The sequence below is a fragment of the Helianthus annuus genome, chromosome 3 (genome assembly GCF_002127325.2).
Source record: "Helianthus annuus cultivar XRQ/B chromosome 3, HanXRQr2.0-SUNRISE, whole genome shotgun sequence".
In the NCBI taxonomy this organism is placed as follows: Eukaryota; Viridiplantae; Streptophyta; class Magnoliopsida; order Asterales; family Asteraceae; genus Helianthus; species Helianthus annuus.
The window spans coordinates 41,918,103-41,943,345 of record NC_035435.2 but is presented as its reverse complement, the minus strand read 5'-3'; the positions used below and the strand labels follow the sequence as shown (position 1 = coordinate 41,943,345).

The 25,243-nt window shown below is 41.5% G+C and overlaps 1 protein-coding gene across 1 annotated transcript; it reads right to left on the bottom strand.

The window, feature by feature from the left end:
* Positions 1-13,423: 13,423 nt before the first annotated feature.
* Positions 13,424-14,652, bottom strand: LOC110867064 (caldesmon-like). The gene is made up of 3 exons (XM_035988009.1): positions 14,610-14,652; positions 13,479-14,426; positions 13,424-13,434 (listed from the first exon to the last, which is right to left on the bottom strand). Exons 1-3 carry the CDS (start codon positions 14,650-14,652, stop codon positions 13,424-13,426), a joined length of 1,002 nt encoding a protein of 333 aa, XP_035843902.1.
* Positions 14,653-25,243: the final 10,591 nt, after the last annotated feature.

Below are 25,243 nucleotides of genomic sequence, written 5' to 3'. Positions count from 1 at the left end.
AATTTAACAAGTAAGGGTATTTAGGTCATTTCACATCCACTTAACACCAAAAACTAACTGATGTTAGGCTTAGGGACTATCCGGGAACGAAAATTGAAAAATTGGGGACTATAGCTGTAATTTTAGAAAGTTGGGGACTAAAGGTGAAAAAAGACCAAACCACAGGGACTATCCGGGCATTTAACTCTTTTAATTCAGTATGTTGTTTCCTTAATAACTTGTGTTCGTTGACTATCTTTACGCAGTTGTAGTTGATTTTTTTTTCTCAACATTACGTTGTAAATTTTGTTAAAAACGGAGTTGTATTCTATATAGAGTAATATATTCGGTATCGTAAGTTATAGCGAGTGTCGGAACGGCTGAACCAATTACTATCGAACAACATCGATACCATATCGTTATTATCAGAACCGATACCTTCATTCGTTTTTATGATCGATGTCCTTTTGAGCATATCTCGACGCAACGCACAGACGAATTCCACTAGCATGTACAAAAATAAAAAATTATTTTTTGTGGGCGAGTATAGACGTTTCTTTTATCCCCAAATATGAATAGAAGTAGATGAACTGAATTAGTTCTAATTCATTTCTAACCAAGAACAATGATTCTACAAATCTTTATATCATTTTAAATACAAAGAACATGTTTACATAATAATTATTTGCATCATTCTTTGCCCCACGAATATACGATTTTTGTTTCCTTTGAATGTGTTTTCTTTCGGTAGATAACATTTACAATCATATTCTTGTTTTCTTATTTTAAAACGATATTTGTAGGTCCAATTATCATACATCTTTTTTATTTAGGTCACACCAACTTTATTTAGTCCATTTTGAATGTATGTGAATATAAATTCGGGTTTAAGAAAAGATGGATGACGCGGTCAACAAGAAACACTCTTTGGGTTAGATTTGGTCAAGCATAGAGTGTGAAAACATCAAAATGCCATGAAACAACAATATAATACAAAGGAAAAAGTTAATCTATTAAGCCACAACAACATGATGACATGAAGCCAATTGGAGACAAGATAACACAACAAGAAGGTAACTACTCAAATGTGGAAAACTTGTTCAAACCTTAGGCTTATAGTCAATATATGATTCCTTCCAACGTCATTGACACATCGACTTGACCCGACAAATTGATAGGAAAATTGTGCGATGTCTTTAGACAAAATGGTACTAATACATGTTTAGGGACGAATGGTATCTTACTAATTTTTTATTTTAAACCTTGCCAAGTACTCTGGATGGTCTCTTAACATATTCAACATTTTAAGAACGCTTGTTGAGAAGTATTCATGTTTACTTATAAAATATGGATACATGTGAAAATGGTACGACAAAATGTCACTTCTCACAACTAGAAAACAAGGAAAACTTGTTCAAACCTTATCATCCAAGCATATTCAACATGATCCCCGTCTATGTCATTGACTTGACCAGATAAATCCATAAAAATACCGTGTGATCATAATCTGATTTTTATTTTCAAATACGTGCATAGGGATATATGGACTCATTCTAGATTATTTTGTTGAGACATGCCAAGCTCTTTAGGATGATCATATAATATTACTTGAAAGTTTATCGGCAAATTATTCACTCTCATGTGAACATGGTGTAACAATATAACTTCTCATATCTTGAAACCAATAGGGAAAGTTGTTCAACTTATCATTCAAACATTTTCAATATGGCTTCCTTATGAATAGATGTCGTGTGACGCCTTCATAATATTCCATACATATATACATGCATAGGGATGTACCGAGTCTACTAATTATTTTGTCAAGCCTTGCCAAGTATTTTGAGATGATCATGTGATCTATTTTATGTTTTAAGAAAGTTTCATGGAAAATTATTCATGGGCTTATATGTGCAAGATGTGCCGGTTGGTTTATCTAAACATATTTAGGTTGAAATGAGTCAACTTTTAAGTACTTTTATCAAAATGGGTAGAGTCTAGTAGGATTTACAACAAACGTCTTGTCTCTAAAATATGTACAAATAGTAACACTATTACAACAATACTATAATCTAAATTAGTAAATAGAATGAGTTGGAAGGATTGGACCAGTTTTTTTTATATATTTTTCAAATTTAACCCTATTAATTTTTGTAATATTTACGATACCTTCTGGTTCTTTCGTCCGGTCCGACCAGTCGGACCATTGAACCGGTAAGAAGACCGGTTTGACATCCGGTCCCGTTCTGAAACATTGCTTAGAAGACTATGAAATCGTCCTATTTAAAAACAAAACCACCAAAATTACTTCATGTAATAACAGGCGTGAGTGTGATAACAGCCATGAGTCTGATAAAGTCTGAAGTTATTCATTCATTCAAACTTTTGATCGGTCTATTTTTTTTTTTTTTCTAAAGGTTTATTAATAAAAAAGAGCTTTTATTCCCACCGTTCAAAATAATAAAAAATATTCATTTATTTTATTCGTTTATTTAGTTAAGGAGTTTTTTTTTTCACTAATGAGGTGGTGGTGGAGTGGTAAGGGACAGTCTTGGTGTTCTAACTTCTAAGGGACCCAAGTTCGATTTCTACCCACCCCATATTTTCTGCGGCACCTAAGTTTTACCTCACCGCACTGTCGTGCCTTCGGGCGAGTGTTCACGGGCTTCGGCCCTAGGTGAGGGTTTTCTCTGGTTCGGAGGCGAGTGTATCCCAATGTGGTGAGTTTCGCTAGTAGCCCATTTGAAGGATTCTTTGGCCGTTAAAAAAAAGAGTTTTTCCAAAATCTTGTTATTCAAAGAACCCATTTACACGAGCTCACTGCATTATACGAATAAATACATAAGACTTGCAGATTATAATATTATATGCATTCTTATTGATTATATTGCAATTCTTTATATGTGGTGTCAATCTGCTAGTGTTAAAGATTCATATCATCTGCTTTCGTAGAAATGGGTCATCGGCTGATATATTGAATAATGCACACCAATGCGCACTTTATAAAAGTTGCAATTTGTGGTGATTTCTTCATTGTTTTCAACTGAAACGAATGAACAAGTTGCTGCCGGCGATAAAATAGTGAAGGGGTTGATTACTGCAGTGGCTAGTTTTGGGACCGGCGTATTATTGGCTGCCTGCAGTGTTCTTTGTTACCGACATTTGTTAGATGGTGAAAGTTGCTAGAATTTTCCCGCGTTGACAGTATTTTAGCAGGGGAGTTTAGCGTACACTTCCGTTTTCATGATTGTTAGAAAGATGAATGTATTGGTGTAAACGAGCCAAGCCGAGCCTCAGATTGCCTAAGCTCAAGCTCGGCTTGTGTAATTTGTAGAGCTCGAGCCCAACTCGTTTCTAGCTCTATTTCTAATCCTCGAGCTCGGCTTGTTAGTAAATTTTTCAAGCTCGATCTAACATCGTTTATTATTTATTAATTTATCTGCGCAAATTTTACTTATTTGTATTATTTAATTATTTTGTCATAATTTTAAGTATAATAATAATAATAATAATAATAATAATAATAATAATAATAATAATAATAATAATAATAATAATAATAATAATAATAATAATAATAATAATAATAATAATAATAAGTATCATTTAGGTAAATATATATGAGATAAAAACTACATAAATAATAGGCTCGTTTAGGCTATCGAGCCTATTCGAGCTCACATATTAAACGGACTTATTTCTAGGCTCAAGCTCGTTAAATCCCGGCTCGATTCGAGCTTTTAGTGAGCCGATCTCAAGTAGCTCATAGGTGGCTTGGCTCGTTTACACCCCTAGATGAATGGTGCCACATTGCTACTCATGTATCTCATAACTGAACACTGCTAATAATTGCATTTTTCACTAAATATCCATTAGCTTCAGAAATATGCTTGTTGTAGCCTGTTAAACTATAATTTCCAGAGACTGCTTCATATGTTCCAGATTGCTTCACAGATTATATGGCAAATTAAACAATTATATGTAGCGGTAAGCACCTGAGTCCCTCTAGTGGAGGTTTCAAGTTCGAATCGAGCTTCCATTTAAGGCTTAAACCCCCTTGGAGGTAGTTAGATATTAAGCAATGCAAATAACTTAGTGGAATACCCAATGGGCCTAAGGTTTTGTTAGCTCTAGGTTTTCTATCCTATTTATAGCCATTTATATTTCTTTTGTTAATGTATCAAGTAGAAATCCTTTTCATCTCTGATTACAATGTGCACTTGCCCAACACAAACTCTGTTTTACCTTATTCCACTGGTTAGCTTAGCATGGTATTGGTGACGTCCCGTGAGTTTACTAGTAACGGGGTCTCACGGTCGACAAAAAAAATCTTGGAGATGCATTCGTTCTAATTTCCAACATGTCATGCTTAAATCGATTGTGCGAAGTTTAGTAGAGGTGGCATTCAATTCTCGACGCTTTTACTTATGAATGGATTGAGTATGACTATGTTTTTATCTCTAACAGGTCAAACGGGTAAAATAAAAAAAAAAAAAAAAAAATCCTACAAGGCAACACTTACAAATGGGTCAAACGGATTAAAAGTCTCCCAAAGTTTATTTTTGATGCATAAAACCTCCGGGATCACTTTGCAAAACATAAGATTATTATTGAAACAAGATAATTTTTGTAATCGTATTTGACACACTAATTCTTCATGAGAAACTTTAAATTTTGGACAAAGGTGTTTCGGGTCAACCCAATGGCTCGGCCCCAACCAAGATTTACCCTTTTGACACATAAGGACGTAACCCAACTCATCTATTTTGCCACCTTTAGTATTAGTTATATATTCCGGCTTAACGTTCTTTAGTTTTATATGTCTTTGGGTCCCTAAATCTTCAACACCTTCTAAGGGATAATAAAACCTTCTGCAAATTAGGATTCATGAAAGATGAATATATCATATCACTTCTTTATGCTGCAATTATTCTCATCAATGACTGCACATTTAAGCAGCTGAGAATAATCCCAAAATAACTTTCCAAATATTTATCAACATATGTAGCAAATCTGTGTCACAAAAATATTTTAATGATGCTGTTTAAGAATCAGAGAGATTATGCTTTTTAGGCAATATTAGAACTAATAATCTAATCTAACATAGTGGGACCCCCCAATGTTTCGGTTAGAAGTGAAAAAGTTGCATATTTCACAATAGTTTTGAATCATTGTGAACCACTGCCATTGCTTATGAAAAATCCCTCAAATTATGCATTTCATGATAACATATTTAGTGCTTTTTCGCAATTTATTAAATCCAAGGATATTGTTTCTTCATTTCTTGTTTTTTTTTTATTTCAAAAGCTTGTTTCTGCTAGATATAATTAGATTCCTGGTAGAATCAATATAAAATATCGGCTGCCCTTTGATCAACCGACAAGATATTCGGGTTGTGAAAGTCTGGATTCTGAAGGAGAGACAATTTCCCATGAGTACGACGGTTCTTTATTTTCTAAATGCATATGATATTTTGAGATATGAAGAAGCATGTAATGATGGTTATATATTTCCTCTGCGTCGAATGGAGTTTCGTTTCAAAGATATTGCTGCCACTCCGAAGGGTTGTGAAGGGGTATGGTCCCAAAAAGTCGCGCGGAACCATACTCCTTATTCCAGAAAACTTATTAACAGTATCCACGCGCGATTTACACGCGTTGTAGTTTGTCCCGCGCAAGGCAAGGCTCACAAGAGGCCCAGATATCAGCACTTAGCGTAAAACAATGGAACAAATGAGCATGCTAACCCCGCGTGGGTTAGTTTGTTGTCCAACAAGAGCCACTCAGTAGGGAAGCGCACGGCTATCTACAGTGGTACATAAGGTACAAGTGGCAGTAAAAGGAGCCAATGAGCGTCTAGCAGGCTCTGGTCAATCGTGCCCCACGATCGCCTGACGAGAAGTACACAAGGACGCCTACGTGGCACCAATCAGAGAACGGAGACAACTGTCCCACGATCTCCACTTGTCTGCTGATGACAGAAGGACAACAAGGCCGACAACAATGACACGTGGCTCCAATCAAGGTGCGCCAGCACCGACGAGCGTCTAGAAGCCACTAAGCGGTCAACGCCAGTGAGACAAAGAGCATATCCGTTTTGTTGTCCGCTTCTGGCCCAAGGCCCATCAGCCCATAACCCCTTACACCTCTCCGGCTATAAATAGAGACCTCATCCCACAGGTTAAACACTCTATTCCCTCGGCTCTCACTCTTTACACTTAATTACTCTAAAAACAGTCGCTTATCCTCACGCCGGAGCCTGGTTAAGAGGGAAACCCCCACATTCCCCTCTTAACGAGTAACGGTGTTCTGTTTTGCAGGATTAATCACCAAGTCGGAGCTCAAATATCTTTAAGAAGATTAACCATTATGAAAGGAACATAAACCAATCTAATTGACTCCTTAATTAGATCAATGTTTCTTCATTGGCGCCCACCGATTTTTTCTATAACCACCCTCATCTTCTTTTATTTGAGCCTTTGACACCTCTTTCTTCCTTCGACTATGACTGGTCAAGGAATCATCCCAGATTTCGGTTTCGGAACCAACTCTAACACGGCGTTGGGCGAAGGAATCCAAAACTTCCAAGCCCAACAAATCGAAGAAATCGGCGAAGTTGAAATCAACAATACTGGGGGTCCGCGCGGGAGCTTCACCCGCATCACCCAAGTGGTCACCCCAGGGAACGGAGAAGGACCTTCGAACACAGCGCCACCTCAAAATGTATCTGCATTACTTGGCTTACCAGAAGGCGAAACCCCAGCCTCGTGGTATGCCAAGAACATCGCCACTATCAATGCAGCATACCAATCGCTCATCGCGCAGCAAGCAGTTTTGACGGCAGAACCGTCCTTGGTCACCCCTCAGAGTCAGGGGGTGCGCCAAATGCCCCCACCAGCCAATATACAAGGCAGAATCAACAGGCCTCCCCCTACAAGACGTTTAAGCGTACAAGACACGCGCGATACAAGAGGGGAAACGGATAGTTACTACGACTATCCGTCGAACCTTCAACGAGGCCCTGTTCACAGCCGGCTCACGCCGCGCAACATGAACAACGAATGGGAAGAAACGGACCCATATGATCCCACATGGGAAGGTGACGAAGAATCGTCAGTCTTTAATCGTTTACCAAAAAAACATGAGTACTACAAGCCAAGACAACACATTGGCTACACAGAAGAAGCTGAAAGAGATTTCCGCCTGGCATACAGACCAGCGGAAGCTGCGGAACACTCTAAGTTTATCCCGAAAATTGCACTCGCGCCGCTTTCACGAGAGAAGCTACCCCCAACTGTTGGGAAATTCAATGGGTTGACTGACCCAGACGATCACGTCAGAACATTCACGAGTGTGGGCTGCATGGGAGGGTGGAACATGCCCATGTGGTGCCACCTGTTCATTCAAACTCTTACCGGAGCGGCTCGCGCCTGGTTTGACAGCCTTCCGCCTGGGAAGATTAAATCATGGACAGATTTCAAGACGCAGTTCTTAAGCTACTTTAGCCAACAACGTCGCTACCAACGTGACACAGCCGAAGTAGAAGATATTTGGCGAAGAGATGGTGAAGGTCTGGAGGACTTCATCACGCGTTTTAACAAAGAGTGTCTGGAAATAGGCGGCGTCAGTGAGCAACTCATGCGCTGTCACTTCAAAAAGGCTATACGTTGCGATAGTCTCATTAGAACCATCACAGGCAAAGATGGAATGCCAAAGGAGTGGGATAAACTAATGGAAGCCGCAAAAATCGTCGCGCAAACTGAGGAGTCCCTTGCTGGTGGAAAGGGCTACTACCCAGAAGATCGATTCTCAAGAGGAAGTACGCGCGATGACAACAACAAGCGTAACAAATATAAGAGTCATGACTGGAAGTCTGAGAGACCAAGAGGCCGTGACGACAGGCCGCGCTACAGAGAAGATGCGCGAGAAACGATTGACCGAATCGGTTACAAGAAGGCGGTCAGAGACGACAATCGTGACAAACACTGGACTCCGCTCACAAAAACTCCAAAGGAGGTATTGATGACGGAGAATGTCGATTTCAAGGCGCCCAGACCAATGACAAACAAGAAAGGGCAAGACCCCAACTTGTACTGCGATTTTCACAAAGATTCAGGGCACCTGACCGACGACTGTTATAGCTTGCGCCAAGAAATCGAGAGAGCGCTCAAAAGCGGTAAGCTAAGCCATTTAGTGAAGAATGTACGCAAGGAAACCCGTCAACTCCAGCGCCACGATGAAGGGAACCACAAAAAGGTCCGACGACTAGAAACTCACATGGTCAACGGACCCAGGTATAGCGCGAAAGAGAAAGGCAAACGCCCTTATGAACCTTCTTGGCAAGAGCAGCAAGTTATATTTCCGGTAGTGCGCGGCGGACCTCGCGCCACACGTCCCGTGGTCATTACCGGCATAATCGGGCATTATGAAACTGACTACATATTCATAGACCCGGGAAGTACTGCCGACATCATTTACGAACAGTGTTTCAATCAGTTGGATGAAGAGGATAAAGCGCGACTCGAACCTGTCGATTATCCTTTGTCTGGATTTTGCAACGAGATGGTTTTTCCTCTCGGACAGATCAGTTTCCCCGTCACGCTCTCTGACGGGAAACACTCAAGAACAACAAATGTGAACTTCATGGTAATGCCAGTGAAATCGAGGCATGATGTGCTTATTGGTAGGGAAACACAAGGCGAGCTAAACATGGTGACTTCAACGCCTCATTCTGCGATAGGTTTCCCAACCAAGACAGGAGTAGCAATCATATATGCCAAGAAAGAAGTAATGTCAACTGAAGAGCTGCGCCCAACAAAGGCGGCAAAGGTCTCCACGACCGAGCCAGAGAAATGGGTTTTAAACCGAAAATACCCTGAGCAGACTGTGACAATTGGCCACGCCATTTCGTCAGACATCAGAACACGTCTAAAGCAACTGCTGTTTCGAAACATGGATATATTTGCCTGGACACCGGCAGACATGACCGGTGTCCCGCGCAACATCACCGAGCATTGCTTAAACACGTACCCATCTGTCGAGCCAAAGGTCCAAAGAAGGCGCAGCCTAGGAGCAGACAAGACAAAAGCAATGAACGAGCAGGTATGTGAGCTGCTTAAAGCCGGGATCTTGCGAGAGGTAAGATATCAGAGTTGGGTGGCGAACCCCGTGATGGTCGAAAAATCAAACGGCGGATGGCGCATGTGCGTAGACTACACTGATCTCAACAAGGCGTGCCCAAAGGATTGCTATTCCTTGCCTGAGATCGATAAAAAAATAGATTCTCTCGCGCCATACCGATGGAAGTGCTTTTTGGATTGCTACAAAGGATACCATCAAGTGCAGATGAAGCTAGAAGATGAAGACAAGACAGCGTTCAGAACAGATCTTGGAATCTTCTGCTACACAAAGATGCCTTTTGGCCTGAAGAATGCAGGCGCGACATATCAACGCTTGATGGACAAGACCTTTGCAGGTGACATCGGAAAGCATATTGAGGTTTATATCGATGATCTAGTGGTTAAAAGTCCTGAGGAGGACCAAATGTTGAAAGACATCGAGAAAACGTTCAACTCATTGCGCAGCGTAAATATGAAGCTAAATCCAGCCAAGTGTTCCTTTGGCATGGAAGAAGGGAAGTTTCTAGGCTTCATTGTCACAAACGGCGGTTTCAAGGTGAATCCAGAGAAAGTACAAGCTATTGAGCGAATGCCCTCACCGCGAAACATCAAAGAGATGCAACGACTGGCCGGCCGACTGGCCGCGCTTAATCGTTTTCTCTCCAATCAAGCCGCAAAATCGTATCCCTTCATCAGCACATTGCGCAACTGCGTAAAGAAGCAAGAGTTCAAGTGGACACCGGAGGCAGAAACAGCTTTTCAACAAATGAAAGCATGTCTGATTGAACTGCCCACCCTAACGGCGCCATTTGAAAAAGAGCCCCTTGTGCTGTACTTGTCCTCCTCGGATAAGGCAGTAGGGTCAGTATTGTTGGTAGACAGGAACGGAGTGCAAACCCCGATCTATTACGTCAGCAGGGTACTCACAGACCCAGAAACAAGATATTCCACAATGGAAAAGCTGGTTCTTGCGCTACTACACGCCTCTCGAAGGCTGCGCCGATACTTCACAGGGCATGTGATAACTGTGTTGACAAACTTCCACATTGGCACTATACTACAGAAGCCTGAGACATCAGGAAGGTTGGCTAAGTGGGCCATCGAACTGGGAGGCCATAACATCTTGTATAGGCCACGCCCAGCCATCAAGGGTCAGGTCTTAGCCGACTTCATCACAGAAGTGCCGGCTGATAAAATCAAGGAATGCGAGATGATAGAGACTCCCAAGGAAAATACAACAGAGGAGACTTGGATGCTTTACACCGACGGGCCATCAAATGATGATGGCGCGGGAGCAGGTTTACGCCTAGTGAGCCCAGAAAAGCACGAGTTTACTTACGCCATTAAGCTAGACTTCAAAAACACCAACAATGAAGCTGAGTACGAAGCTTTCCTGGCAGGCTTACGCCTCGCCATCAAGATGGGAGCAAAAAACTTGCGCGCACATGTTGACTCACTCCTGATAGCCAGTCAAGTAAATGGCATATACGAAGCGAAGGGAGAAGTCATGGCTCTATATCTGGAACAAGCGAAAGAATTGCTCCAACAATTCGAAACTCACAAGGTTATACATATCAATCGCTCGGAAAACAAGCCTGCCGATGCCTTGAGCAAGCTTGCCTCGACTTCCTTTCAACATCTCGCCAAGGATGTAAGGATAGAGGTACTCAAGAATCCATCGGTATTACTGCGACAAGTCAACGTGATCGAAACAGGGCAACCATCGTGGATGACCCCAATCATCCAATACTTGCAAGAAGGGGTGCCCCCTGAAAACAAAGCGGAAGCAAGGAAGATCCAAAACAAAGCCCTACAATACGAAATGAACGGCGGTATTTTGTACCGAAAATCCTTCCTAGGGCCACTGCTATGCTGTGTGGACCCTCAGGATGCGAATTACCTGATAAGGGAGATCCACGAGGGGATCTGCGGCATTCACTCCGGACCACGGATGGTCGTCGCGAAGATCATGAGCGCCGGTTACTACTGGCCTGGTATGCATGTCGACGCAATGAAGGAGATCCGCAAATGTGACTCTTGCCAGAGGCATTCTCCAAAAACACTGCGCCCTAAAAATGATCTTATCCCTGTATCCACCGCATGGCCCTTTCAGCAATGGGGAATTGACATGGTGGGACCCTTCCCAGATGCTCCCGGCGCCGTAAAGTTTATCATAGTGGCTGTCGACTACTTCACCAAGTGGGTAGAGGCCAAAGCCCTTGCATCCACCACAGCTATGATTGTGCGCAAGTTCATCTGGGAGCACATCATATGCAGATTTGGCCTTCCGCTCAAGATCGTAACTGACAACGGCACCAACTTCGCATCAGACGATCTCAAGAAGTGGATGAAGGAAATGAACATTGAACACACTTTCACATCCGTTGTGCACCCCCAAGGCAACGGACAAGTAGAAAGCGTGAACAAATGCATCGTCGAGGGAATAAAGGCCAGATTGGGAACAAGGCGACGAGGATGGGTTGATGAGCTCCCAAGCATTTTATGGGCTCACCGAACCATGCCAAAGACGAGTACCGGCGAAACCCCCTTTAGCTTGGTATATGGCTCAGAGGCGGTTATCCCGGCGGAGATCGGCCTACCCTCACCACGTATGACAGCGGTCAACTCAGTTGACAATGAAGCAGAAAGGCGCCTGGACTTGGACCTGTTAGAAGAAAGGCGCGAACTCGCGCGAATCAAAGAGGCCAAGTACAAAACCCAGCTGGAAAGGTACTACAACACAAAGGTCCGCATTTGTACCTTCATCCCAGGGGAATACGTCTTTCGCGACAATGAAGCGTCAAATGCGGAACGTCCAGGGAAGTTGGCACCTAAATGGGAAGGCCCATATCTGATACATGAGGTCTTGGGCAAAGGGGCCTACAAGTTACGCACCCTAGATGGCCACATCTTACCAAGGACATGGAATGCGCAGCAACTGCGCAAATGTTATATGTAATCTATTCCGGCCTTGCGCCCCATTTTAATTCCCTACGTCGGCTATAAGCCACTAGCAATTATGTACGAAGGCCTGCGCGCCCACTTTTGACTTAATAAACGCATACGACATGTTTTTCTATTACATTTTTTCGTTACAAATGCATGCTAAACTTCTGATTAGCGCGAAAACACTCCAGCATCTCAGAGTTTGTTCAAATCGCCTCCAAGGTCCTCCGCAAACAAAGCGCGAGACCGGGCGGTAACCTTTATATAAAGGACACTTCCATTTATTCGAGCTAATTTAACCCAAGTTTTATAGCAATGCAATAATTGCAACGGAAAAAACGAAAATCTTTCATATCATTTAAAACTTGCGCAACAGCGCAGCATTGTACATTCAACTACCAAAAGAAAATTACAAGGGGCATAAAAGCCTATCAACAGCCTACCCTATTCAATATGACGGTCACCATCATCATCGCCATCATCATCGCCGTCATCATCGCCATCATCATCATTGCCATCACCATCGCCATCGCCACCATCATCACCAGCTGGCTCTTCATCGGATAACTCGACAGTAACTGGTGGATCGAGGACCGCTTTAAGGCGCTGGCACCAGTCGTCTTTCTTCAAGGATTCCACAACCAGATCCATGATAGGCAAGGAAAGGTTGTCATACGAGTTTTCAGCTTGTGCAAGCGTAGCATCAGCACGATCAGTCACCGAGCAATGGCTTACATCAAATTCTTGCCCTAGTATCTGCTCAACGTGACTGGCACATTCTAAGTAACCACCTCGGTGACCCACCGCACGCGCCGCATCCGTAAGACCAGCAACGGCGCGATCTAGCTCACCAGCATTCAAGATGGAGTTGGCAACCTTCAACAAAAGAAAAGCGTTAAAGATAACCCTTAACAAGATAGAAGCATAAAAAGTACTCACCAGCACTACTCCACGAGTGCGCATCCATTCAGCTTCTGAGACAAGCGTATCGACGATGCCTTGAGCCTCGGAGTAGTTGGTTTGGGCTACATTCAGCGCAGCAGTGCTAACAGCACGCGCCTCATCAGCTGTAGCAGCCTTAACCCTCTCAGCTTCCAGGTCGATCTCCAACGACTCGCATCTGTCAATTTGCTCGTTTAAGCGACGTTTGAGCTCCGCAATCTCAGCGTCCTTGGCGTGGAGATCTCTGTCCTTGCTGGACAGCTGTAGTTTGACCTCAGACAATTCAACCTGAAGGCCGACAAAACAACTTAGGCCGATTTGTTAACAACACAGCAAGAATAAAGGAAAACAAATAAACTAACCTCCACCTGCTGTTTGGCAGCCTTCTCTCCCTGCGCCTCCTCTACCTTCGAGGTCAAGTCCGCAACTTTAGCCTCAAGATCAACTATCTTCTGTCGAGCCGCATAGGCACGCTCGTTGTCTTGGGCACAAATACGTTTAAACTCGGCCTTCTCTTTGGCCAGTTGCTCTTCAACATTATGAAGTTTCTTTTGCAGGCCCTCGCGGCCCCATGCTTCGGCCTTCTTATCAGCTTCAAATTTGGCTCTCTCCTCACCAAGAGCAGCCTTGGACTTTTCAAACTCAGCAATACGTTTTAACGAGCGCTCACGATAAGCCTCCCAGTCGGCGCGCTCTCTAACCATCGTTCGCCATTCACGGACTATCTGGTGGTTGGCAGCACGAGCGTTGGCCTCTCCAAGTATAAAGGTGCGATATAACATTTCATGGGGTTTCGCCCTTTGCCGGTTAACTTCTGCAGGGGTAAACGAATTCAAGAACCACTCGCGGCAAGGGGCAAATTCATGAAATGTATCTTTCTGCTTTAAGCTCCAAAGGGCTTGGTGAGGAGCATCGCCGCGTTCTTCTTCATTATAAGTTTTATAATAGATATCGCCGACGGTATCCTTCGCCCCGATCACGTTCGGGTTAAAACCCCCTGCACCACCAGAGCTCGCGCTGCTTGAAGCATGTCGACCCGCACCCTTAGAAGTAATGACAGGAGCGGAGTGGGTAGGGTTTGTAACCTCAGGCCCTTGAACATTAACAGGCTGCTCCATAGCCTTCTTTTTTTCTAACTCCTCCAGGGCCCTCTTCTTCGCCGCTTCGGCCACCCTCTCCTCCTCCGCCTTCCTTTTCCTCTCCTCCTCTTTCTTTTTCTCCTCCTCCTCCTTCCTCTTCCTCTCTTCTTCATCCTTCCTCTTCTTCTCGGCAACCCTCTTCTTCTCTTCCTCTCTCTTCCGACCCTCCTCCACCTTTCGCTGCGCCTCAGCAGCCTTCGCGGCATCCTGAGCAGCAGTGTCAGTGGACTTGATGGTAATCTTGGGCCTCTTCGCCGCAGCCTCACTGAACGTGACACCCTTCTTAGGGGTCTTCTTCTTGATTTCTGAAAAAATAAAGCAAGCGCATTTAAGCAAAGAGAAAAATATTAAGAAGAGAAGCGAAGAACATACCAGGAGAAAATTTGTATAACGAGCGCAGCTTGCTCGTTTTCCCAACCGCGGGAATCACAACAGATGTAGGGGCGGAAGCCACACCAGTCGTGGCTTCGCTCCTACCCCTCTTCCGCCCAATAAGCTGGGCACCAGCATCTTCTTCTTCAGCTTCGTCATCTTCAGGAAAAGATGGAGTTGCGCCAGCTTCAGGGTTACGAGAACCCGCGCTCCCAGAGCTTTTCGACCCACCAGCACCAGTTTTTCCCTTAGCTACACGTGACAAGCCTTCAAATGAGTCACTGATGATCACATAATCATCTAAGTCACGTTGACGAAGGCGAAGAGTACCTTTGACAGCAGCAGTTGTCGCGCGACTAGGGCCAGTGCCCTTGCTGGTCACTTCAGGCTCCACCTTCTTCTTCTTCTTCACAGGTTTCTTTTTCTTCTCCTCAGGGTCAATCCCCAGGTCGCGCAACACACCTGTAAAGATTTTAGACCAGGAACTTAGCTCACCGCTGGAAGAACCTACTGACTCCTCGCTGGAAAGATAGAGAGTCTCTTTCCCAGCGAAAGTCACAGAGCGCAAAGGACGAGGTTTAGGGTATTGCGCACCTTCAGTAGTGGTTGGCAGCAAAGCAAAGGCATCAGCAGCTGGGAACATGAAGTTGCCTCTAATCTGGTCATACCAGCTTTCCTCATCATCGCGCAACGGGCGAACGCCCATAGAGCCACCAAATGTCGAGAAGGCAGCTTGATAGAGTTGCGCTTCTACACATGGAAGTAAGTAAGTAACAATTAAAGCAAACTTACTTGGAAAAAGTACAAAGAAATAACTAACCTTGATCGCTAAGCTTCAACACCAGAACCTCCCTGCTGCTAGGTGACCACTGGTCACTCATCTTCGCTGCGACCAAAACGTTTTCCCCAAATACCCGATTCGGGGTTGGGGTTAGCTGCTGGTACCACAGGGCGTTTTTGGGAATCGGTAGGTCTTCCTTCGGTATTGCCTCGGTCCAGTCCCTAAAGGGCATAGCAATCGGCAAAACCTCCTCCCGGATAAAGAAGAACTTAGGTTTCCAGTCGTGGAAACTCTTCGGTGGGTTTAACAAGATCTTCTTAGCCGCACCACGGCTCGCAAAGGAGAAGAAGCCCATCGTCCTTTGCAACTGATAAAAGGCCCGGAATTTATCCACCGACGGCTCAATGCCATGAGAATGGCACAAAAACTCGAAGTGTCGAATCCTAACCATCCCCGGTGGGCTCATCTGCGATAGATGGAAGTTGTAGTGATGAAGGATATTGCCCAGGAAGTTGGTCGCCGGCAGCCGGAAATTGCCCTGAAGAAAGAAGTCTTCATATAAAGTAATATATCCGGGTGGTGCATCAGCCGCGGTTTGGCCCTGAGCCGGATACCGGGCATCCCACTCCGACGGGAATCGAAAGCTTCGAACAATTTGCTCAAAAAGCCCTAGATCCCATCTGAGGACAGGAACTGGTCCTTCCTCAGTAACAGCAGCTTCTTGGTGTTCTTCGCTCATATCTGAAAATTCTGGAAACAATTTTGAAGATTTGAAGAAATCTTGAAGATATGAAGAACAGGTTTGAAGATTCAAAGAGAAGTTGAGAAGAAAATAGAGAAGAAACGAAAAGAAGTGTAGAGTCTCTCACCTCTCTTCGGATATATATACCCATCGCATTTAATGCGATGGGTAACCGTGCCGCGTTCGCCGCTAGGCTAACCAACGAGGGGCTGCCACGTCAAGCGGGAAACCAGGGGTGACGGTTACCAAGCGCGCGTGGGCCTCACTCTCCTGACACGAAGTGCAACTGCCGCAGACGGCATGATGACACCCGTGCCAGAGGTCAACTCAAACGTCGCACTCAACGACTTATCCCACCAACTTGTCAGAAGTTCAAATTTCGAAGTTTCCCGCCATAAAAACTACAAGTAACTTCATGCAAAAGTTACATGAGTTGCGCAAGCTACATGTCACCTCCAATAAACCCGCGCGCCTGATCAGACAAACGGCAAACCCTAAAGACCTGCATTGGTACTTGCGCAATTGAAAACAACATTTTCCACATGCGCCACACCAATCAGGATCAAAAGAACATTTCCCCTATTACACTTATTTCTCCTAATTTTATTAAGTCCAGAGCTCCAACCACTTTGCGTTGCGCATGGTGCAGCACTGGACTGGGGGGACTTGAAGGGGTATGGTCCCAAAAAGTCGCGCGGAACCATACTCCTTATTCCAGAAAACTTATTAACAGTATCCACGCGCGATTTACACGCGTTGTAGTTTGTCCCGCGCGAGGCAAGGCTCACAAGAGGCCCAGATATCAGCACTTAGCGTAAAACAATGGAACAAATGAGCATGCTAACCCCGCGTGGGTTAGTTTGTTGTCCAACAAGAGCCACTCAGTAGGGAAGCGCACGGCTATCTACAGTGGTACATAAGGTACAAGTGGCAGTAAAAGGAGCCAATGAGCGTCTAGCAGGCTCTGGTCAATCGTGCGCCACGATCGCCTGACGAGAAGTACACAAGGACGCCTACGTGGCACCAATCAGAGAACGGAGACAACTGTCCCACGATCTCCACTTGTCTGCTGATGACAGAAGGACAACAAGGCCGACAACAATGACACGTGGCTCCAATCAAGGTGCGCCAGCACCGACGAGCGTCTAGAAGCCACTAAGCGGTCGACGCCAGTGAGACAAAGAGCATATCCGTTTTGTTGTCCGCTTCTGGCCCAAGGCCCATCAGCCCATAACCCCTTACACCTCTCCGGCTATAAATAGAGACCTCATCCCACAGGTTAAACACTCTATTCCCTCGGCTCTCACTCTTTACACTTAATTACTCAAAAAACAGTCGCTTATCCTCACGCCGGAGCCTGGTTAAGAGGGAAACCCCCACATTCCCCTCTTAACGAGTAACGGTGTTCTGTTTTGCAGGATTGATCACCAAGTCGGAGCTCAAATATCTTTAAGAAGATTAACCATTATGAAAGGAACATAAACCAATCTAATTGACTCCTTAATTAGATCACTGTTTCTTCAGGTTGACTTTTATATTTGGTCAACAATCAACAGGGGTTAATATGTACTAAGCACCACCATTACCAAATTCACAGGGTATAACTTTTCATTGTGAGATTGAGCCTCCATTTTAGTAAGTACTTGTTTTTTTTTCCTTAAAACAGTCAAAACTTGATTAAACTGAAAAGGATACATATAGATAGGAGGATCCTATTCCTATGAATTGGAAGTACATCCAAGGGCGGATCTTAGTGGACTAGTGGCAGGGCCACGGCCCTGGCAAGTTTTTCGGCCGTAGTGCTAATTTTCCGCATTTCGATTGAAATTTTGTATATATACTATGTTCGGCCCTGGAAAGTTTTTCGGCCGTAGTGCTAATTTTAGTGCCCGTGTCTTTCGGCCCTGCAGGTTCAACGGGCAAGATCCGCCACTGAGTACATCAACAGACTCCTTATAAACTAATACTCTTAACTGCTTACTTTTACTAAGCGTAAATCCATAAATATGGACTAAAAATTAAATTTATGAAAACTTAGAATGTTATAGTATTTAAAGGATTTGGGCATGCAGGACAAACACCTTACTTATGTATCAGAGCTATGTTTCTTCATCTTTTTATATTGCTACTATTGTATTATATTATTAGTGTTAGTGTTTATTAGTGTGACTACTGTGTGAGCCTACGATACGACCCACCTTAGGATTCTAGGGTTCGCTTATGCTTATCGAATGAATGAATCAATCAACTCTCACCATCTTACAGCTACAACATGTCACCCTATAAATAAGTTACTTATGTTCAATGATGCTCAAAGAGAACATTTGTGTCCCATCTGGCATAGGTTCTTACTTCTTAATGGCTTGTAAGAACAGTAAAAAAACCATTGTTAGTAGTAAGCAACAAATATGGAAAGTTAACCTTCAAGGGGGTGGTGGCGTAATGCGGTGGTAAGCGCTTGAGTCCAGGCGGACCCAAGAATTATTTTCTGGGTGTGCGAATAAGGGATTCAACCAATTTTTCAAGAGTGCGATCGGGATTTTTACCAATAATGGTAAGCGCTTGAATCCAGACGGACCCAAGAATTATTTTTTGGGTGTGCGAATAAGGGATTCAACCAATTTTTCAAGAGTGCGATCGGGATTTTTACCAATAATGGTAAGCGCTTGAATCCAGGCGGACCCAAGAATTATTTTCTGGGTGTACGTATAAGGGATTCAATCAATTTTTCAAGGGGTGCGATCGAGATTTTTACCAATAAAATACACACAAAAAACAATTGGGGGGGGGGGGGGGTTGCCCGCCCAGCCAAGCCACCACTTGGGTACGCCACTACTTAAGTCCCTCTAACAGAGGTCTCAGGTTCGAATCCAACTTCCTCTAGTTTTCTGCCTTTAACCCCTTGAAGGCCACTTTGTCTAGCTCAAACTACATTTTACCTGATCTCATTAGTTAGCAAGGTATTGTTGGGATCCTGTAAGCTTTTGAGTAACGGATTCTCATGATTACAAAAGAAAACAAACAAGAAAAGTAAACATAAAACAAAAATAGTATCAAATTTTCACTTCCTTCAAACATTAAGGGGCTATTTGCCAAATTCTGAATGATTAAGTACTGGAACCAGTAAGAGGTCTGAACCATTAAGTGCTGAACCAGTAAGAGGTCTGAACCATTAAGAGAATAAGAGCTAATATAATGTTTAACCATTTCAGAGGCAAATGTCTGACCAATTCAGATTAGAGTTCTTAACCATTCAGACTCAGTAAAATGTTTAACCATTCAGAGGCAAATGTCTGAACCATTCAAACATCTGATCACGAAACAAACAGTCTGAACCATTAAGTGTTGAATCAGTAAGAGGTCTGAACCATTAAGAGCCTCATTAAGAGGTAAACAAACAGCCCCTAAGACTTTTTAAAAGTAGGTTAATTTCCTCTTTAAGTTTTAAACATTCTCACCCGCAACATGTTTGGGAAATTATAGATATAAATTATAATTACACTTTATGTCATTCGTTGAATGATTTTATTTTCCTTTATATGATTGACTGATAGATAGCTCATGAAGAAGAAATTTCAATAAAAAGATTATGTCAAGTAGGTACCAGACAGAAAAGGAACGATAAAAACGACATTAAGTGCTTAACTTTTTATACATATTGCTTTTCCTCTTGGATTCAGAATGCATGTTCAAAATGGCAGTTAGTTATCTTGATCATGTTAAATGATTTTTGGTCATATGTTTCAAGTATCTATTTTTTAGTATTGTAGCATGTATATCCACTTGTTTTATATGGTCAAATGGGCATCTTGAAAACAAACATGAGAATTGTCCCACCTTAAATAATGTTCGAGTGTTTACTTGTCTGTAGTTGGCAAATAATTTGTTATGATTGACGGGTGTTTTCGTCGATTCTTGCATCATATCTCTATTTTTTTTAAATTTGTTATGGGAATATGCAATTATTTAGGTAGTTTCTACTGTAATCTTATAAACAGCGGCTCGGAATTAGGGGTGTTTAAACTTTAAACTGTTAAACCACCAGACTGATGCCGATTGGCTCGTTTGGCCGGTTTGAGATAAATGTGGTTCGGTTTGTTGTTCATTTTTGGAATATCCATTTATATCTGTTGTATATTCATTAACCATCTTTATCATTTTCAATAAGTTTTAATACAAACTAAAGATATAAATGAAAATAAGTTAATAAATTCGTTCAAACAACCAACCCACTTGGTCCTGCCGACCCTTCCAACGTATTTGTCGTTTTCTGAAACTGTAGCTAGTAACTTGCCCAATTTCCTGTCGAACCAGACCATTAACACCCCTAGTAGGACTATAGGGGGCTTTATGAATATCAAATCGAATGCATATACACTATAATGGATTATATTTTGATGCCATATCCACTTCTGTTTGTTGTAATTTTATGTAAATTTTTAGTTTTTTTATTTGGTATATGATAGAATATTCATTAGTTTTTTGAATAATGGACTTAAAAACAAATAAACCTAGAGATGCATGTGGACTGGTCAATATTTGTCACAATAATCCACAGTATGAACATGTGATGTGGACCAATCACACCCATCTAACTCATCTTTGGAAATGACACCTCACATGCACTAATCTTTCCTACACTCAAGCTTCTATAGTTGTTAATAAGAATATTGGGTATGGGGAGGATAGTCTCTTTGGAGGCTATCCGTCACATGGGCGTTACGTCATCACGGGAGGAGGAGCATTCTCTTGGGGACTACCCAAGGGTGTGGGGGACTACCCACTTTAATAAAAAAAATCAATATATTAATAAAAGAGATAGAGAGAGAGGGGCCCACCAATGAACAAGCAGCCAATCACAAGCCCCGTCTCCACCGTCTGAAATCCGACCAAACTGCCGAACCGGGCCCAAGGGGGCGGTGTGCGACGGCCCTAAAAGGGGGGGACGGCCCGGTGCCGAGCCCGTACCCTTTGGTCTAACTGTTTTGAGAAATTAATGATTTTGGTGTATCAGAAAATCCCTCTTAATCATTGTTGAACCGTAAAGCTTCCGACAATAGTACAAATTAGAATGATAGAAATATTGGTTAGTACCAACCATGAGTTGTGTATTTTCCTGATCATTGATGATTATGATAATCAAATTTGTTTTCATTTTTCAATAAAGTTGAAGTTAGTTGGAAATATCTGAATTTTTAAAGATTGTTGACTAGGGGTGGCAATTTCGATCCATTTAGTTATTGATTTGTCAATTTGGGTTGGGTGTTTTTTTTATCTTAGACGGGTCAAATCAATGTTATTGACTAAATGGGAACTAGTCATATGAGGTTAAACGGATTGAAAATCATCTCACTGATATTGACGCGTGTAAGTCGTTTAATTCAAAGATTAAGATAAGATTTTGGGATTTATTGTTTTTGTAATTAATACAAAAAAAAAAAAAAAAAAAAAAAGACAAAAGAGTTGACTGGTCAACCCAACCCATTTCTACCTATACCAAAACTGACCCGTTTCATCACTATGGTCTCATTGGGTTCAAAGTTATAATATCTCAAATTACATATCTTGTGAATCCCACTTGTCGAAAAACATTGTGAATCAATTTAAATCCTCTTTTTTGGGTTTTTTTAAGTAATATTAGACGTGGCAATACGGGAGATCAATTTTTATACGGATCAAAGTGGGTCCCATCGGTTGACCCAAATTCCTTTTTATCCACAAAAATTAAACCAATTATATATTAATATATTAGTGTGTTGTTTGCCAATAATTTCTAGATCAAGTGGTGGAGGACTTGCATTTCTCTTGAGAGATGCAGGTTCGACTCTCACTTGGTGCAGAGTGAGGCATTGGTGGGCAATGATAGGAGACCCAGGGAAACCTGGGTTGGATCCTTGAGCCAAACGGGTTTTACCGGTAATTTCACCGTCGTGCCTACGGGCGGGTGGATTACCGGGTTTTCCCCGGAATTGGTGGTGGACTCGGGTTACTCTCGGAGTACTCCGTTTGTTCAGTGGGTGCCCCAAAAGTACTCGGGATTGAGTTTGTTTGCCGTTCAAAAAAAAAAGTTAGTGTGTTGTTTATCATTATAAGAATTATACTATCTCAATAATATAAGGTGGAGTTATTGTAAAAATGAGTTTTTTTAGAAGTGTAAAAATGTTTTAAACTTTTAGATCTTGTAGTTAATGGTTGAGATAAAAAAGGGTTTAAAATGTAAATTATGTTTAATTTTTTTGACTAATTTGGCTAGATTATGGGTAACAGTGTCTTTTTGTTTAAATAAAGAAACTGTCATCGACCTCCATGCACATGCAAGTTTCCCCCATTCTTTTTAGAAGTCAATAAGTTTTTTACGTAACTTTTTTTTCAAAAAAAAAATACCCATAATAACAAGCGTTTTTTAATCTTTTATATGCGTACCATATTATATACTTATATAGAGAAAAAATTGCGTTTCAAACGGATGTTTATTCCATGGTGTTTTGTCTATTTTCATACAATGGTGTTTTAATTTTATTGTAACTCAAGGCGTTATGCTTTAAACATCTGGAAACATTATATTGTGATTCAAGTTAGGGTGTTTTAACATCTGAAATCTGAAAACATTGTATTATGATTCAGGTCATAGTGTTTTAACATCTAGAATAGCAATACAATCATCCCCAGATGGTGTTAAAACACCATGACTTGAATAGCAATACAATCATTCCAGATGTTAAGACACCATGATTGTATTACAATTCAAGTAGTGATGTTTTTGGAATCTGTGTGATGTTTTAAACCTGTAAAATAACAAAACATATTTCATATGTTAAAACACCATGATCAATTATTAATACGTAAAAAAAAAAAGAATTATCTCCTAAAATAACTCCTAAAGCAGTTATAATCTATTTTATAATTAAATTGGTTTTTGACGTTAATTACGTCATTACCCATTTACCGTTAATCCATAGAATTAAATAATGTCACGTGTCGTCTCCATAATATTTTTCACACTTCTCACAAACTTCACCCTTTTCACGGAAACCTATACCTATATATTTTAAGCTATTTTTTTTTATTCTCTGTTTGATCCGTTGTAGATCAAACATTACCTAAACGCACGTTTATAAGTAACTGGGTCAAAATTGAACTTTTAAATTTTAATGTAAAATATATAATCCATGAAACTAACAGTTCTCTTGCTGAGTGTATACTATTGTAGAAAGTGAACCTAAAGGGAAAACATAGGATGCAGAAATATATATCAAAATTCATATTATAAATACAAGCCGATACAATCATATAATTGATTGAAGATTTTGGATCAACATTCATGGATGCTTGGGAGTCGGACTCGGGTGTGTTTTCACACCTTGATAATCGATGTTGTAAACGATCTCTGCGTCTTCGCTTTTGATTGCATCATATGCTTTTGACATTGTAGATCTCCATGCATTTTCATCAACCTGCACGATAAACTTAAAGTTTACTTTTCTAATATGCACATGTGAAAAAAGTACATCAATGGAACTAGAGGTGGAAAAATGGGCAGGTCTGGTGGGTTGTGTAACGGGTCTGGTTAGGTTGGCGCGATCCCTATGCTCTCTTTATCCATGTTTTAAAGACGTTAAACTTACAATTACGCTTATAATATGCACATGTGAACAAAGTACATTGATGGAACTAGAGGTGGAAAATGGGCAAGTATGGTGGGTTGTGTAACGGGTCAGGTTAGGTGGGCCCGGTCCCTAAGCTCTCTTTATCTATTTTTTTAAACGTTGAACTTACAATTTACGCTTCTAATGTATAATGTGAACAAATCACATCCATGAACTAGATGTGAAAAAATGGATTGTGTAAAGGGTCGGGTTAGGTTTGCCCGATCCCTAAGCTCTCTTTATCCATTATTCTAAACATTATCAATATATAATGTATTCAATGTGATCACAAAAACTATATTATAACAATAAAAATCTGACCGTTCGTTAACAAAACGATTTTGAAAATTAAATGCATTTGAATACACTGCGGCGATTCGTACCTTGTTGATCTTGCCTACTTTCTTCAGGATTCTTCTTGCTTGAAGTGAAATGATTGGATCATTTATAGGGAAATTGGTGATTTGAGATGCAATGTAGAGTCCTAGAGTTAAGAAAATGAAGAACAATAAGGTGATGCTTGAAAGCCTCATTTTCAATGTGATATGGGCTCAAAATTATGGTGTATGTGTGTGCATTATATATATATATATATATATATATATATATATATATATATATATAGGGTGGGGGTGTGGTGTTCTGAGTCAATAATTGGCTGCAGGACTGTGGAGGTCATGTTTCAGCCCATGCTCATAGGGGTGAGGAATAAAAATGTCAAATGTTATCAGCTTTTTACTATTGTTTTTATCTTTGTGTTGGGTACTAACAATTTGATTTGGATAAATTGTAAATTATTTTAATTAATATTGATAATTATGTCAAACAATTTGATTTAAATTTAGCCTCAAATGCATATTTTACGAAAATATAGCGGGTGTTTTGGATGTTCATTTTGTAATTAATAATTAACTAGTAGATTTTCCGCCCTCGCGTTGCGGCGGGGACCTAATGTCTGTAAAACGCGTTTCGGCAACGGCAAGTAGATACCAAATATCAAAACATAAATAAAAATGACGTGGTAACGATAGTCACTTCTTCCTAAAAAACGATTTTAAATAAGCTAATATATAATAATAGGACCGAAACGTCCTACACGTTGGAAATTCGGTTGTTTTCAGTTTAGTTATTACGGTGCTAACACGTTAAAATATGGATGAGCTCGGTACCGGTAACGGCACCGAAAGTACCGATCCGAAAAATCATTGAAATTAGGTATCGACACCGAAAATGCTAGGTACCATACAGTATGGTATTTGAAGGTAAAAATCAGTAAATACAGGTATGGTGCTGGACCGGTGTCGAACCGAAAGTAACGATTCTGAAAACGCGAAAAGGTGTGTACCAAATTGGTACCGAAAATGATTGGTATAGTAAATTTGGTACCGATACGATATCGGTTTGATTACAGGATTTGATATGATTTGCTCATCAATAATCTAAATATCCAAGTTAATTTTACATGCTACAATTCATTTATTATAGAAAAAAAGACAAAAAAAGAAAACAAAATAAGTTGTTTTGTATATAAAACCTCATTCAAACGAAATATAGTTTACTTACAGTGTGTATGAAAAGTAA